Genomic DNA, 13,763 nt, shown 5'->3' with positions numbered 1-13,763 from the left:
AGTGCGTTTTCATGCATTTAATAATCCGATAACTGCAGAAAATCAGATTTTGTCAGTAATCTGATCAACATATCAACATATCAACATATACGTGCACTTGAGTAATCAGATAATGTGGAAACTCCAGGTCTGCGTAAGTCAGACAGTAATCAGATTACTGCTTTACAAGTAGTCAATAAACTCACAGAACAAGATGTGACATAAATGCAATGTGAAATCAAACTTCATGCCTCTGCCTTTTTCTTAAACATTTACCTGAAAATATAACATACATCATCTAGAAGATGAGAAATATTTAAATCCTTCCTTTTGTCAAGCATGTGTTTGGTTTTGTTTGCTCCAAAAATGTTTTGCTGCCATCTTGCAGCAGTGCTCCTTGTTTATTTCTGATACTGTAGTCTGTTTCGCACATGTGCAGACAGAGACATCCGAAAGAAATCAGAGTAGCAGTTTACAGGCACTGACAGTGGGGTTTACATTAACATTTGAATAATCAGATAACTGTAGGAATCAGAAATCATTATGATCTCATTACTGAGTGCATGCAAACACTGTTTTACAGTAGTTTAGATATAAGATTTGGCCTGAAACATATATTTTCTACAATCAGTCCATGGCAGAAAGGTACATACAGGGCGTTGTGAGGCAAAATAGTCCCCAAAGAAAGCTTTTTTTTTTTTTCTCAGATTCATCACTACCAGCTTCAACATTACATATGTATACCCAGGAGACACATGTAGGTTCACTAATGATTTTGTTTACATCTAGAAACTTGAATAATGTTGAAATTATAAAAATCTGCAGAATTCCCCTTTAATACATACACACAGACACGCATATACAAAGTTCTTAGCCAGACTCAATATTTACTTTTCATCTAAAAGAACCATTAGCCTGCATTCCTCTATCAGTATTGACTCAAAGGAGGCACACCTCTCTCTCTCTCTCTCTTTCTCTCTCTCTCTCTCGGTAAAGGAATGGATTGAATCCCATGCAAATCCTCCATCACATCTTTCTGTCCCTTATTTGCATTAATGTGCTTTACTGCATAAAAAAAACACAGCACAAACACACACGCAGAGGTGAGCACAGAGAAACACTCGGACCTAAAAGGAAAGAATACACGCCAAAAATGTAAATGTATTTGTAAATATGTTCACGCAAATGTAAATGGACGTAGAATTATTCAGAATCTGACCAGCATTTTACAGTAACAGAGCCACGTATGACGGTTATGATCAGTTAATTTCACTTTTGATGTTACTGAGGCGTTTTTGATATTACAGCGCGCTGTGTTCATGTACATGTGTATGTGTTTCTGACTTAGACAGTACCTACTCGTTCTCGCTCACTTTCTCTTCCTCTCCTTCGGCACTCTTGCTCTATTCAGGTCATTCAGAAAACAACTTCTCCTTTTCTTTGGAAATCCCCCCTCGACTCCCCTTCCCTTCACTGTCACAGTAGCCGGTTTTTACTCCCAGTTCCTGGCTCCAGATCCAGCTAGATCTCCCCATTAACCCTCCTCTTCCTGCACACACACACAATTTTGTATTCCTATCTTTGCTGAGTTGTTCAAGGGCCTAAACTCAACCCTAGTATTAAAGGGAAATTCCAGTGATTTTTCAAAATTTCTGCACAATTAAATGGTTGATATGATAAAGTCATTCAGAGTGGTTTGATGTAAAATGCTCTGCTGAGTCAGAATTGTTCACAGTGGTGGCGATAGGAACCAGACAACTAAACAGTTTAATGCCTCTAAAAGCTCCATCACAGAAAGCTATTACATTTCATGTTACAAATATGCCTGAAACATTGCTTTATGAATGTTTTTGCAAACTTTTTTTCCAGATTTGCCACTTTTTTTTCACATTTTCACATCATTTATAAACTCAGAACGTAAGTTTATAAAATGTAAGTTTATTGGTCAATTTTGGATGGTAAATAAAATGACTATATTTGCATTGTAGACATTGTGAGCCCTGGTTACTATCACCACCACTGTAAAGCAATCTAAATTGGCAGGTTTCTCAACAATTAATCAGTCCACATCAAACTATTCTGGATAAATTTGTTTACATCTCAGTGACTGAATGACTCATATTATTATACAAAATTTTGATATTATGATTATACAAAAAAAAAAAAAAAACTGTGGAATTCCCCTTTAAACTTTATAAGCAAAGTCAAATATTTTGGCTCTTTTCTTTATGAATGAAGCTGATTTGTTTGTAGAAGGGGATTTTTAATTGAAGGTCACACAAAGTCAAAATGGCCATGTTTTCCCCCACAGTGAAGATACTTAGTCCCCACATAGAGCTAAATACATGGCCACACAAACGCACACACAGAGTCAGGGAACATGCAAATTCTTCTCTTTCTTTCGTTAATTGATTAATCGATGCCTGAACTGTCTGAAGGCTTTGAAGGCCTGCCTTGTCTGTGTCCCCAGCACACAGCCCTCTCACACATAACAAGCATTGTGCTTCGTGTCATCGCTGTCATATCAAAACCATGTGACTTCATTTGTTTCGTTATGTTTTGTTTTTTGACACCATTTCAAAACTTCACGTTGTGTGAACAGAACATTGAGTGCACTGACGATCCGAAACGAGGAATAACATTTTTCACATTAACGTACATTGAAGATACAACGTTTTGCAATGACTGACAATATGCAACTTTTAGGCCTAAAAAGAGACCTGCTTACAGGCTTCGATACAAAACCCTTAGCTGGACTACAAACACCACGATTATGTGCTGTAAAAACTGGAAAAACTGGAATATCAAAATGTTTGTTTATGCACACAAAAAAGACCCATTGCACTGAAAAACAAGATACAGAATGGGCTTAACTGTGAAAAAACTCCGAAAAAGGGCAAAAGCTCACGTGTGAACATCCTCTGCTCACATACACTCTTAAAAATAAAGGTTCCTGAACAGTTCTTTGGACAAATAATTCTAAGAAAATTGTCTAATTGGAACATTATATGAAGGTTATATAAACTTGTTGCACATTGCATTTACATAGTTCTTTAACACCTCAAATGTCTGGGGCCCAGAAGTGGGCCCAAAGTTTTATTACACACTTCTATAACTTGGGAATAGCTCAGCCAGTGTGCATTTAAGTCCCTGTAGTTACTGAATAACAGGCATATGGTAATAAAGGGTTAAAGCAGCACTTTATAAGTTTTATTTGGCTAAAATTGAAATATATAGCATTACTCAATTGAATTTTAAGCCTGAAATAATAATTTAACCACATAAAATCTCCTGCCTATTACATACTAAGGCTTATTATTCAGTAACTACAGTGATTTCAATGCTAATTGGCCAAGGTATTCTCAGGTTATAGAAGTGTGTAATAAAAATGTGGACCTGCCGGTAATGCCCTGGCCATTCAAGGAGTTAAAAATCAGAGGCAATGGGTTTCACAAATGTTTTTCGCCTAGTCTTTATGTACTTATACACTTGTCATAGCACACCGAAATTCTTTTCTTCCCATGTCAGAAAGCTGGGGTCAGGGCGCAGGGTCAGCCATGATATGGTGCAGAGAGGGTTAAGTGCCTGGCTGAAGGGTAGTGGCAGCTCAATGGATGCATGCATTGAATCCACAACCTTGTCATCAATCGCCCACGGCACAAACCACTTAACCACCACTTTACGTATAAGCGTCCCACTTGCAGACTCAAAAAGAAGATCCCGCTCGATGCTTAGGTCTCAAATGCAAACATACTGATGAAAATATGACGCGTCCTTAATCAAGTTTTGACTGAGTCCTCTTTGAATTCTCTTTCAACACAATCGCAATCATTAGATTAGGGTCTGAAGCACAACCCATGTTACAGAATATTCTTTCACATTAATTTTGCATGCAGTTACACATTTCTACCAAAGAGGTCTCCAAATCCCCAAAACATACACAGTGTAGCTTTAAATAATCATACACTGAAAAGTTCTATAGGAGTGGGAGAAAAAATCGACAGAGTATACTGTTCAATATTTTGGGTTTAAAAAGAATCAGGAAATGGAGACCTGAGGATGAATCTTTTCTTATTCAATTATATATATTCTTAATGTTAATTAAACTCATCGTTTGAATAATAGTGATAAGAGACTCTGTCTTAATGAAGATAGCACTTTCTTTCTGGTGAGACCAAAGCTTCTGTCAGCAGAGTTAGTGTTGGGAATTGTGCGACAGTGTAGTGGATAACATGGGGTTCAATCACAATTTAGACACAAAGAGACGCATAATATGCTAACAGGTGCGTGTCAAAACTAATATTACCTATACCTGCCATTTCATATTTCTCCAGAGAAGTGGGTTGACCTGATTTGGCCTGTTTTAAACCGTGTTTATCCGCTACAGAAGTTAAAGCATCTCCTAAATATGCAACTGCAAGAACAATTATGTTGTATAATGTTGATTTTCCACTGTACAAATGTTTTGCTTCAATAAAGACAATAACAGTGAGGCAAAAACAGTGTAAACAGCACAGAAAGTTTTCTCTTTGTTGTCACAAGCAATAAGTCAATATGTATTGCAACACCCAGTGGATCGGAATCTTTAAGTGCTGCTATTGGATCGGGACATTGTATCGTGGGGGGCCTGCTTCGATTCCTACACCTACAACCACAAGTGGTTCTTCTGTGGTGTCACTGCTTGGGGTTCTCAAGGATTTCTGACTGAATATAACTAGGAAAAGTGAACTTTTACACAAGCAAAGGTCCTGGAACACCAGCATGGACCACAAAATAGCATTTGGCTTGCGTGTCCATGTGACAGGTCTTACTAATAAGTGCTGTCAGCCTTGTTTTTGAGGCTGATGCTATCAGCTTGTAGCAGCACGCTGCCTGTCATTTCCCAGCAATCAGATAACACCTCAGAGATAGCCTGAAAAGACCCAAGGCCCACAAACCTCTCTCCTAACACGCTCGCGACGCTTACTCCTCTTTTGGTTTCTATCAACGGCTCCCTTCCTCGCGCTCTCCTCCCTGAGAGGAATTTCTAAGAAAACGAGTTCAGCCGCTGAAACAAATTTGCATCACTCACTGGCAGGAGGAGGAGGAGGAGGAGGAGGTGCTGCCGCCGCCGCTGCTGCCGGAGCTATTCCGCTCGAGAGTGGAGTGCGCGCGGCGCGCGACGTAGCGCGAAGCCTTTTTCCTCGCTTTGTGAAGGTCCTCGCGAAATGACATCGTTTCTATGTCCCCTCTGTCTGTCTGCCTGCCTGTCTGTCTGTCTCTCTGTCTCTGTCTGTGTCTCCTCCACGGCAGATGACAGCAGCGCGGAATATTAAGGTCAAGACGAGCGACGAGAAATCCCCTCGCAGAGATCAAACGATAGCAACGCGGATGATTCAAAGCACAAAAAGTCCTCCAAACGTGCAAAAGTATAAAACGAACACATTTCAAGTCCCAAAACCAAACTCCGGCGCTCGTTCGCTCGGCTGATCAATGCCATCGATGGCTCATGTCTCGCGCCTGAGAGAAAAGCAGACTGCTGCTCTTTCTCGCGTGCAGGGAATTGAAACCTAAACAGCAAATTCTAAAGAACATGAAGGGAAGCCACAGCCTCGTCAGGTAACCACAATTATAGTGCCCTTTTTTTTCTCTCTCTCTCTTTTCTCGCACTGCTCTGCACAGCCCTAACGGACCTCGCAAGACCCTGCACTAAAAAAAAACACTGTGAAGTTGTAAACATAACCCATCTAGAGGCATCAGGACAGCAAAATGTGGCCCAAAAAGTCTACAGGGGAGCAAAATTAGCCCCCAGAAGTGTGGAGGAGAGCAAAATGTGCCCCTAAAAGCCAACAGAAGAGCTAATGTGCCCCCCCTGAAAAATGCATGAGAGCAAAATTAGCCCCCAGAAGTGTGGAGGAGAGCAAAAATGTGCCCCCAAAAGTCTATTTGAGAGCAAAAGGTGCCCCCCCCCCAAAAGCCAGGAGAGTAAAGTGTGCCCCCAAAGGGCACAGACCAGCAAAATGTGCACCCCCAAAAGGCTGCAGAAGAGCATAATGTGCCCCAAAAGTCTGTGTGAGAGCAAAATGTGCCCCAAAAGTCTGTGAGAGCAAAATGTGCACCCAAAAGCCAGGAGGACAGCAAAGTGTGCCCCTGTAAGGCCTGCAGAAGAGCGATCTGTGCATCCAAAAGCCCCAGTTGCCTACAGAAATGCAAAATGTGCCTCAAAAGGCCAGTAGATGAGCAAAATAAGCAATGAAAAGCAGAGCAAAATTTCCCCACTCAAAAGCCATCAGGACAGCAAAACAGCAGTTGCACAAGTACAGGTGTAGGTGTATCAGTGAATGTATTTGGTGGGCTGTTAAAGGCCCCTCTAAGAGTGTTGGTACCTTTTGGCCTCTTTCCGGATCATGGCATAAGCCTGATCTTCTTTCTGGCTCCCTCCGCTGACCCTCTGGATCCGTAGGGGCATCTGTGTGAAAGTCCCAGAGCTCTACAGTCCCATGGGGCTCCGCTGGCTGGCCGGCTGGCTCACTGTCAGGCTGGAGGAGGGGTTGTATCTGCGCCTTTGCCCCACAAAAAGAGGCGCCCAGAGCAGCCTCTCTCTCCGCCTGAGAGGCTCCGCTCTGTTCACTGCCAGAAACACCCCAGACGAGCGAGTTGTAGAGCAGCAGCTGCGTCTCTCCCTCTCTCTCTCTCACTCACTCGCTCTCTCTATGCCTCTCACTCGCTCTACCACCACACCTCCACCTGATTGAGTAAACAAGCAGAGCAAAAACCAGCCAACCACGAGAAAAGAAGAAGCAGAAAAAACCTCCCACTCAAAAAGAAGCGACTGATTAAACAAAAATGGCAAAAAATGAGTGATATGTAAAAGTGTTGAAAAGGGAACACTCAGATTGAGGCAGCGAGCTAAAAGCAGTCAATACAAAACAAGTACCCATGCGAAACAGAGGCACTGGCTCTGAGAGATAGGGGAACTGTCATCTGTCTGTGTGAAAGAGGGAGGGCATGGCTATGACAGACAAAAGGGAGCGGACGAGAGAGGGCTGTTGTGAAACGCAGCGTGAGAGTGAGCAATACAAATTAAACATAATTGTAAAAGACAATCAGAAGTGGATAGTGAGGGCGAGACAGCGAAAAGAGAGAGAACAACGGAAAGGCTCCAGCACTGAAAGACCTCTGCTCCCAGGAGAGAGATGGATTGAAACTATTGTTTGGGCCTAAATCACATTTATACAAATCTAGAATTTAGCAGGAAGGTTCTACAGAACTGGGCAAGACACCACAGTAACAAGACACCACAGTAACAAGACACCACCCTTCATTTATTTCATTTCCAGTCTATACAGTAAGTCGCTGCTGTCGGAAACAAAACCTCATACTTCTACTTTTGTCGATTTTTAAGCTTTTGACATAAGTTGATGATACATGTTGGTCTTTACATTGTGTGTAAATTTCATGAATGATGGACCAAAAGAAATGACCCAGAATGACTTGGAAAAATGTCTGATTCCATTGACTTACATTACAGGTAAAGTAGGTTTTTTTTCCTTCTTCTGTAAAGTTACAATTTTGGAGATACAAAGTTTTGTTACAACAGTACAAGTTATTCGTTTTTCTATGGAACAAAATCAAGAACACGTATATTTAACAGAATGTTTCAACAACTAAATATAACATCATTTTTTAATTATTTAGTGTGTCCACTACGGTTTTCATCCTTTTCGGAAGGCTTGCGTTCAGTTTTTTTTTCTTTCTTTTTTTTTTTTTCTTGAGATAATCATTTAATTATCTGGTGATTTCAAGCTCAACTGGAATAGAATACGTCTATGAACACACCTCAGTTGGAATAGACTAGTCCAATTGAGGCCAATCAAAATACAGCTTCTATACCGATTGAACAAGGTGGGTAATTCTGTAAATAATCCATTAAATAGAAGAATAATAGCTGCGTAAACGCCTGTATCTCATTATATTCCCAATCAAAAGTTTGCATACATTCTATACACGCTCGTTCGTACCACAGATTTGATTAAGTCTGTGCTTTGAACTCTAAAAGATGGCGGTGTGACGAGCATCCAGCTTATATGTCTCAGAGCATGATGTCTTCCTCTCGGCCTTCTTTAATAAGTACGTGTGAAGTACGTTTTCCTGACGAGTCTGACATAATTAAAGGTAGCTAAAAACACAAGCGCGCCAGCTGAAAACTCAGATAACACACTGCTGCTGGTCTCACTCTGACCCGACTCACCCGACTCGTCATCGTGGTAACGTCTACACTAAATGATACTCCATGAATACACGTCATTTTGGATCCGATTACCTGTAGTGTGCATGTAAACAGAGATTTGCCATCAGACTGTTCAGGGGATTAAGCAAATAAACACCTCAGTCTTCTATGACCAAATTGTATTCACTCAGATTGGCAAGACTGGGCTTCTTGACAGCTACATGTCCTTTCAGACCCCTAGCGCTGAGTCATCTTCTTACAGTGGAAGGATGGACAGAAACACCTGTGGATGTTTTCAGGTCTGAAGCAGCTTGATTTTCTCCTCTCTCTCAAAGATGAGTTTTAAATGCTGTTTATCTGATGGGGACAGTTTTGGTGGTCTACCAGGTGTTGCAGGTGGTTGCTAGGAGTCCCATTTTTCTGCAGCTTTGGATCACGTTTTTTCACCTCTTGACTTCTGCAAGTGGGTTATTCTATTTTAATCTAATCTCTTCAGAAATATCTCCTGAAAAACTGTTCAATGACTGCTTTGACTGGAATTACAATAAATCAAGTGGTGGTCTCTAACCTCTGAACACTATTGTGTACAGTACTGTTTACGGTTCAATGAAGAAAAAGGTAGCCATGCAAAATATATATATATGTTTATGCGTTCAAATAGTTCTGCGAGTGTTCACTGTCTATATACAAACCACTGCTGCTTTTAGTGGAAAACCTTGAAGAGGCTTTTGTAAGGATGGATCAGTCAAGACATGTTTGCTGTCTGAAGTTTTCTTCTTTCTAATTTTGCACTGGAGCTAAGAGGCTAATGTAGATAAGAAGTAATGGAAGCCTATAGTGGCCAGGTCAGCATAAAATGCATTCCAAAATAATCACTCAGTTCTTAAGCAACCTCAAATAAACCTGATGTGGTTTCTGACTCTGTATGACATGATGTCATGTTTCATATCTAAAAACAGTATCAGCTGAGTTGAAGCCTGAGTGTTTTTTGTGCTTCTGTCCATTTTTATTTTCCCAAATAACAGTGTGTGTCATAATATGTGAAAAACCACAGTCTATTTGAAATTACTTAACAGCACAACGTGGTTTGAGGCTAGTGTGTGATGATTTAGACATGCAGTTTACTCAAGCTAATTAGTCTATATAAGCTCTCAGTTCCTGAAACAAAAATGATTGAAGGTACATCAAAATGAAAAGGAGGGAGCACACTAAAGCTTGATTATTATTAAATATAATGAAATGCATGACTGCTGATTGTTCATGATTATATGTCCTGTTACAAAACAACCATTAGAAATGATAAAGATTCAAATTTAATGAGTTTGTTACTAATATAATATAATATATATCAAATCAAATCAAATTTATTTGTATAGGGCTTTTTACAACTGATGTTTTCACAAAGCAGTGTCACAGAATTCCAGTAAAGACAGAAAGAATAATTATATAATATAATATAGTGAGGCAATGTTACTTAATGAAATTACTTAAAACAGGTGAAAATTGTCTTGAAATAAGTTAGATGATCTTAGAATAAGTGCACAACCATCTCAAAAAGGGAAAAAATTTGATATTTCGACTAGGATTAGGATCATTTCACACAATAACATGCCATTTTTTGCAGTGTACTGTTTCCAAATGTATCTGCACTGGTCTTGTACAGGTATGAGCATTGGTGCATACCTAGAGGGGATGGGGAGGTGGGCGGGCACGTTCCTTCCACCTTACACAAGATCCTTACACAAGATCATTTTTGTGGGGTAACAGGATGGTTGTTAAAAAAAACAAAAACTACAAGCTAAAAAACAAAAGGCGACTGCATAAGTGTAAAAGCACAACATGCACACTATGAGCTTTTCCAGAAAGAGTCTCTGTCAGTGTGCAGCAGCACTTAGTGAATCAGGTAGCCTAACAGCTAACTTCACTACCTTTTAATTGCGTCAACATTGTGATTATCTGTCTAAACTACAAAGTGTCATCATATGTAATTCCTGTTAATAACATTGTTTGTTTGTCTGCTTTAATGTTGACATATGAAACAGATATCATGAAAATGTATTAACTTGGTAAATTTTATATATACTATAGTAAATTTTGTTGACCTAGTTTTCTGGATGAAATTTGCTATGTTTATGTAGTGCTTGCATTATATGTAGGCTAAAGCCTCTCGATATAGTCGAATCAAATTTGCACCCTTGGGTATGAGTTAGGCTGTCTAAATGCATTTTATCCCAACGGTTACAAATTCCAACTGAGGGTGCAATGCATGCTTTTGCACCCCCACAGGGCCAGGCCTGCTTCTATAACTTGTTATCTACTTAATGAAGAAAACGTCAGCCATCAAAACACGTCTGTCTGCCTACATTTGGGGTAAGGGTGAAACCTTTGCAAATTAGATTTTTTTAAGCTGGTGTTTTTCCCCAAGCCTTGAGGACAGAGGTAGACAAGCTGAGCCTTGGGGCCTACTTTATAACACGTTGAGCAACCACAGCTTGCCTCTACTTGCTCCGTTAGCGTTTTCTGTCTTCTCTCCTGCGCTGCATCTCACAGGCCTTCTCTTTCAATCCACCTTTCCTCTTTTTTAGCCCTTTTTTTATCTGTGTTTCCCTGTCCCTGTCCCTAACAGTGAGCCAGTGTGTGCGGGGCATGTGCAGCTGGATGAGCGACTGAAAGGCGGCCTTGTTCATGAGAGCTGATAGGAAAGCCTGGTGTTGCTATGCACGTGAATGCTGTGGGAACCTGTGGCTCTGTCTGAGAGTATGTGTCTCTATGTGTATTCACACACAGGTGGGACGCTCAGCCGGACTGGTTCAGAAGTTGTGGGGGGGGGGTATAATGCATCAACTGCCATCTCTCTGAATGACGCTGCGCATGTCAATTCTGAGTAAATGTGGCTTTTATCTTCACTCTCTGAGAGCTGTTCTGTTTTCTCTATGACAAATAATGGCGTGTTAATTTGAAAACAGAGGGGTTGAACCAACAGAATGTTTTCTTCATTTAACTAGCAGAACATTCATTTCTTTAGAAAACACTTAACACTTTAACATGCTTTCCTTGAGCCTGCCATGCACTCATTGCCCTTTTAAGCCAATGTAAACAAGGAAGAAAATACCATCATAATGAGATTTCACGTATACTAAATTTAATATGCAAACGTCTTAGCTTAACTTCTCATGACCACATGTGCAAACTGTTAAGGGTTTGCTTAACTAAACTTTGATCATTAAATAGCCCGATCTAACTTAGTTAGTTCATTCTGGCTGATAACCAAAGACTAAATGTTATATGGTATTCTGTAGCGTAGCCTTGCATCTTTAGCCTCATTCGCTTGACAGACCTTGTGAGTTTGTATCAGTTTCGTTTTTTTGTTCAGAAATTTTCACACACTACAATACCCAGCATGCAATTCACAAATATTTTAAAACCACTGGGAAACCTTGTGGTGTCAATTAACCCTGACTGCCACTGATCTTTAGGCTACATACAATACTGTGTTGCGCTTTCCTCGATGGGTGAACAAGATTGGAAAGAAAACAGCAAATTTTCAGCACAACAATGGATGCCAGAGACAAGAATTGGCTCTTTCACCCAGACAAAAGACGCCAAACTGAGGTAAGATATCTTACAAGTCATACAAGTCATTTCTGCCATCAGAGTAATCCATTCTCTACATTATAATGATGATTTGATGATGAGCATTGCAATAGTGATGTTAGCTATTTGCCTTTCTTTAGCATTCACCAGCTAGGAAAAGATACCTTCGGCATGGATCCTCAGAAGGGGATTTCCTAGTCTTTAAACTGGAACATCTGTACAGCACTGTGAGAGGCAACTAAGCATGTTTGCAACAGATGTAGCAATGGTTACATTTCTTACTTTGGCCTGGAGTTCCACTTTAAAACAATGAAATAAAACCTTTACACTTTACTTACTCATTAAACGTCTTGCCACAACCCTCCAACTGGATCCTGTTGCAGAAAAAATGTATAGAGCTCGGCATTTTGTGCTTATTGGAAATATGTTTGCTTTATGTCACTAGACAGCCTTGGTGAAGAAGACCTAGCTAGCATGTGTCAGAGGTAAACAAGTAAATAAATTGGTAAATAAGTGGTAAATAAGCCATCCCTTAGCCCTGTTAGTTTGACAAATAAGTAAATACATTGGTAAATAAGTAAATAAAGCAAATTCCTAGGTGGGCCTAGTTTATTACTACAGCTTTTCATATTAGGCTAAGTGTATAGGCTAGCCAGTGCTAGCTGTGAGATCCGTTTAGCCATTGGGCCGTTTGTTTTGTTTGTTTATCGTTGATGTTGTTTGAGTGTTCACAGTGCAAGTGCTGAGCTGTTGCTCTGGTTACATACTTCTATAGTTTTCAGGTCCTCTTTTTCTCTGTAACCTTACAGTAACTTCAGTGTGCAATTCACTTCCCACATTATTGCATAACACAGGAAAGAGTGGTCATGGTGTGCCTGTGTGACCAGATGCCTAGAGCATCGTCCTCTGACTCCGTTTCTTTGGTGAGCTAGCCCAGCAGAAGCAATCTATCATTTTTAGAATATTTTTTACTTTTTCTGAGAACCATTTAAATGAGAAACCTCTACATGTAGGTCTGGAAGTAGGACCTCACTAGCCATTTTATTAGAAACCCTTACCTTGTACCTCCACCTGCAGCTCCAACTGCTGCTCGTGTCAGTGTCACTAGAGTACTGAGAATGATCCACAATAACATGACCCCTGGAAATAAGGGTGCTTAAACAAATGTATCTATTTTTCTTCAGAATAGATCAGCATAGCTGTTCACCAGGAGAACCAGCCTGTTGTCATTGTTGTAACAAAACATTGTATCTCCAAAATGGTAATTTTACAACAGAAGGAACAAACTGTCTTAACTTCAAATGTAATGTAGCAGGTTCATAATGTTTTACATGTTAATTACTAACTGGGTTGTTCTGAGAAGGACTTTTATTATGAAGGCTGTTCTGATAGTTTAGGAAGTATGAGTGAGTCTACGGACAGCAAAAAAAGTAATATGTTGCAAGTCTTAGAGCAAATTGTTAGGCAAAACTCTCTTTATACAGAATGGCTGTGGCCAACTACAGCCCGTTAATGAAGCACAATGACTGGTCTTAAATGAGATGGTCTTAACCCTTTAAATGGCCAGTTTTATCACACACCTTTATAATAGCTCAGCCAGTTTGCATTGGAGTCCCCGTAGTCACTGAATAATAAGCTTTTCTATGTAATAGGCCCTGGATTTTAAGGTGTTAACTGTAACTGAGTCGTCTTTAAAAGTGAAGAGCACTACAGCGAGATAATGGAACAAGAATTTTGGAATCCTGAACCATTTCTATTGGTCTGTTCATCATGAAATTTGAACACAGTGCAAAGGGTAACTGTACCTTTTAAACTGTGCAAGTGTAAAACGACAAAATTGGAGATACAAGGTTTTTGCACAATAACAATGATATGTTGTGTTTCAGATGCTAGTATCCTGGGTGACCAGCTAAACAAGCACTAGACCAGCACAAACCAACATAAACCAATTCTGGTTTAAGTTATATTTTATATAAAAGTT

The 13,763-nt window shown here is 40.0% G+C and overlaps 1 protein-coding gene across 6 annotated transcripts in view; it reads right to left on the bottom strand.

The window, feature by feature from the left end:
* rasgrp4 (RAS guanyl releasing protein 4) overlaps window positions 1-6,902 on the bottom strand; it is a 46,460-nt gene extending 39,558 nt beyond the window's left edge. For 2 of the 6 annotated variants that reach the window (XM_017699783.2, XM_017699874.2), the window contains exon 1: window positions 6,345-6,902. In XM_017699783.2, coding sequence (XP_017555272.1) covers window positions 6,345-6,427 — 83 coding nt within the window. In that variant the 5' untranslated portion in view covers window positions 6,428-6,902. Of the gene's footprint in view, window positions 1-1,334; window positions 1,516-5,050; window positions 5,507-6,344 lie in introns of those variants that run through there. The other 4 variants (XM_017699614.2, XM_017699701.2, XM_037540123.1 and 1 more) reach the window with 3 other exon arrangements.
* Window positions 6,903-13,763: the final 6,861 nt, after the last annotated feature.

Source organism: Pygocentrus nattereri, chromosome 7 (assembly GCF_015220715.1).
Source record: "Pygocentrus nattereri isolate fPygNat1 chromosome 7, fPygNat1.pri, whole genome shotgun sequence".
In the NCBI taxonomy this organism is placed as follows: domain Eukaryota; kingdom Metazoa; phylum Chordata; class Actinopteri; order Characiformes; family Serrasalmidae; genus Pygocentrus; species Pygocentrus nattereri.
This window is presented reverse-complemented; position numbering and strand designations above follow the sequence as displayed.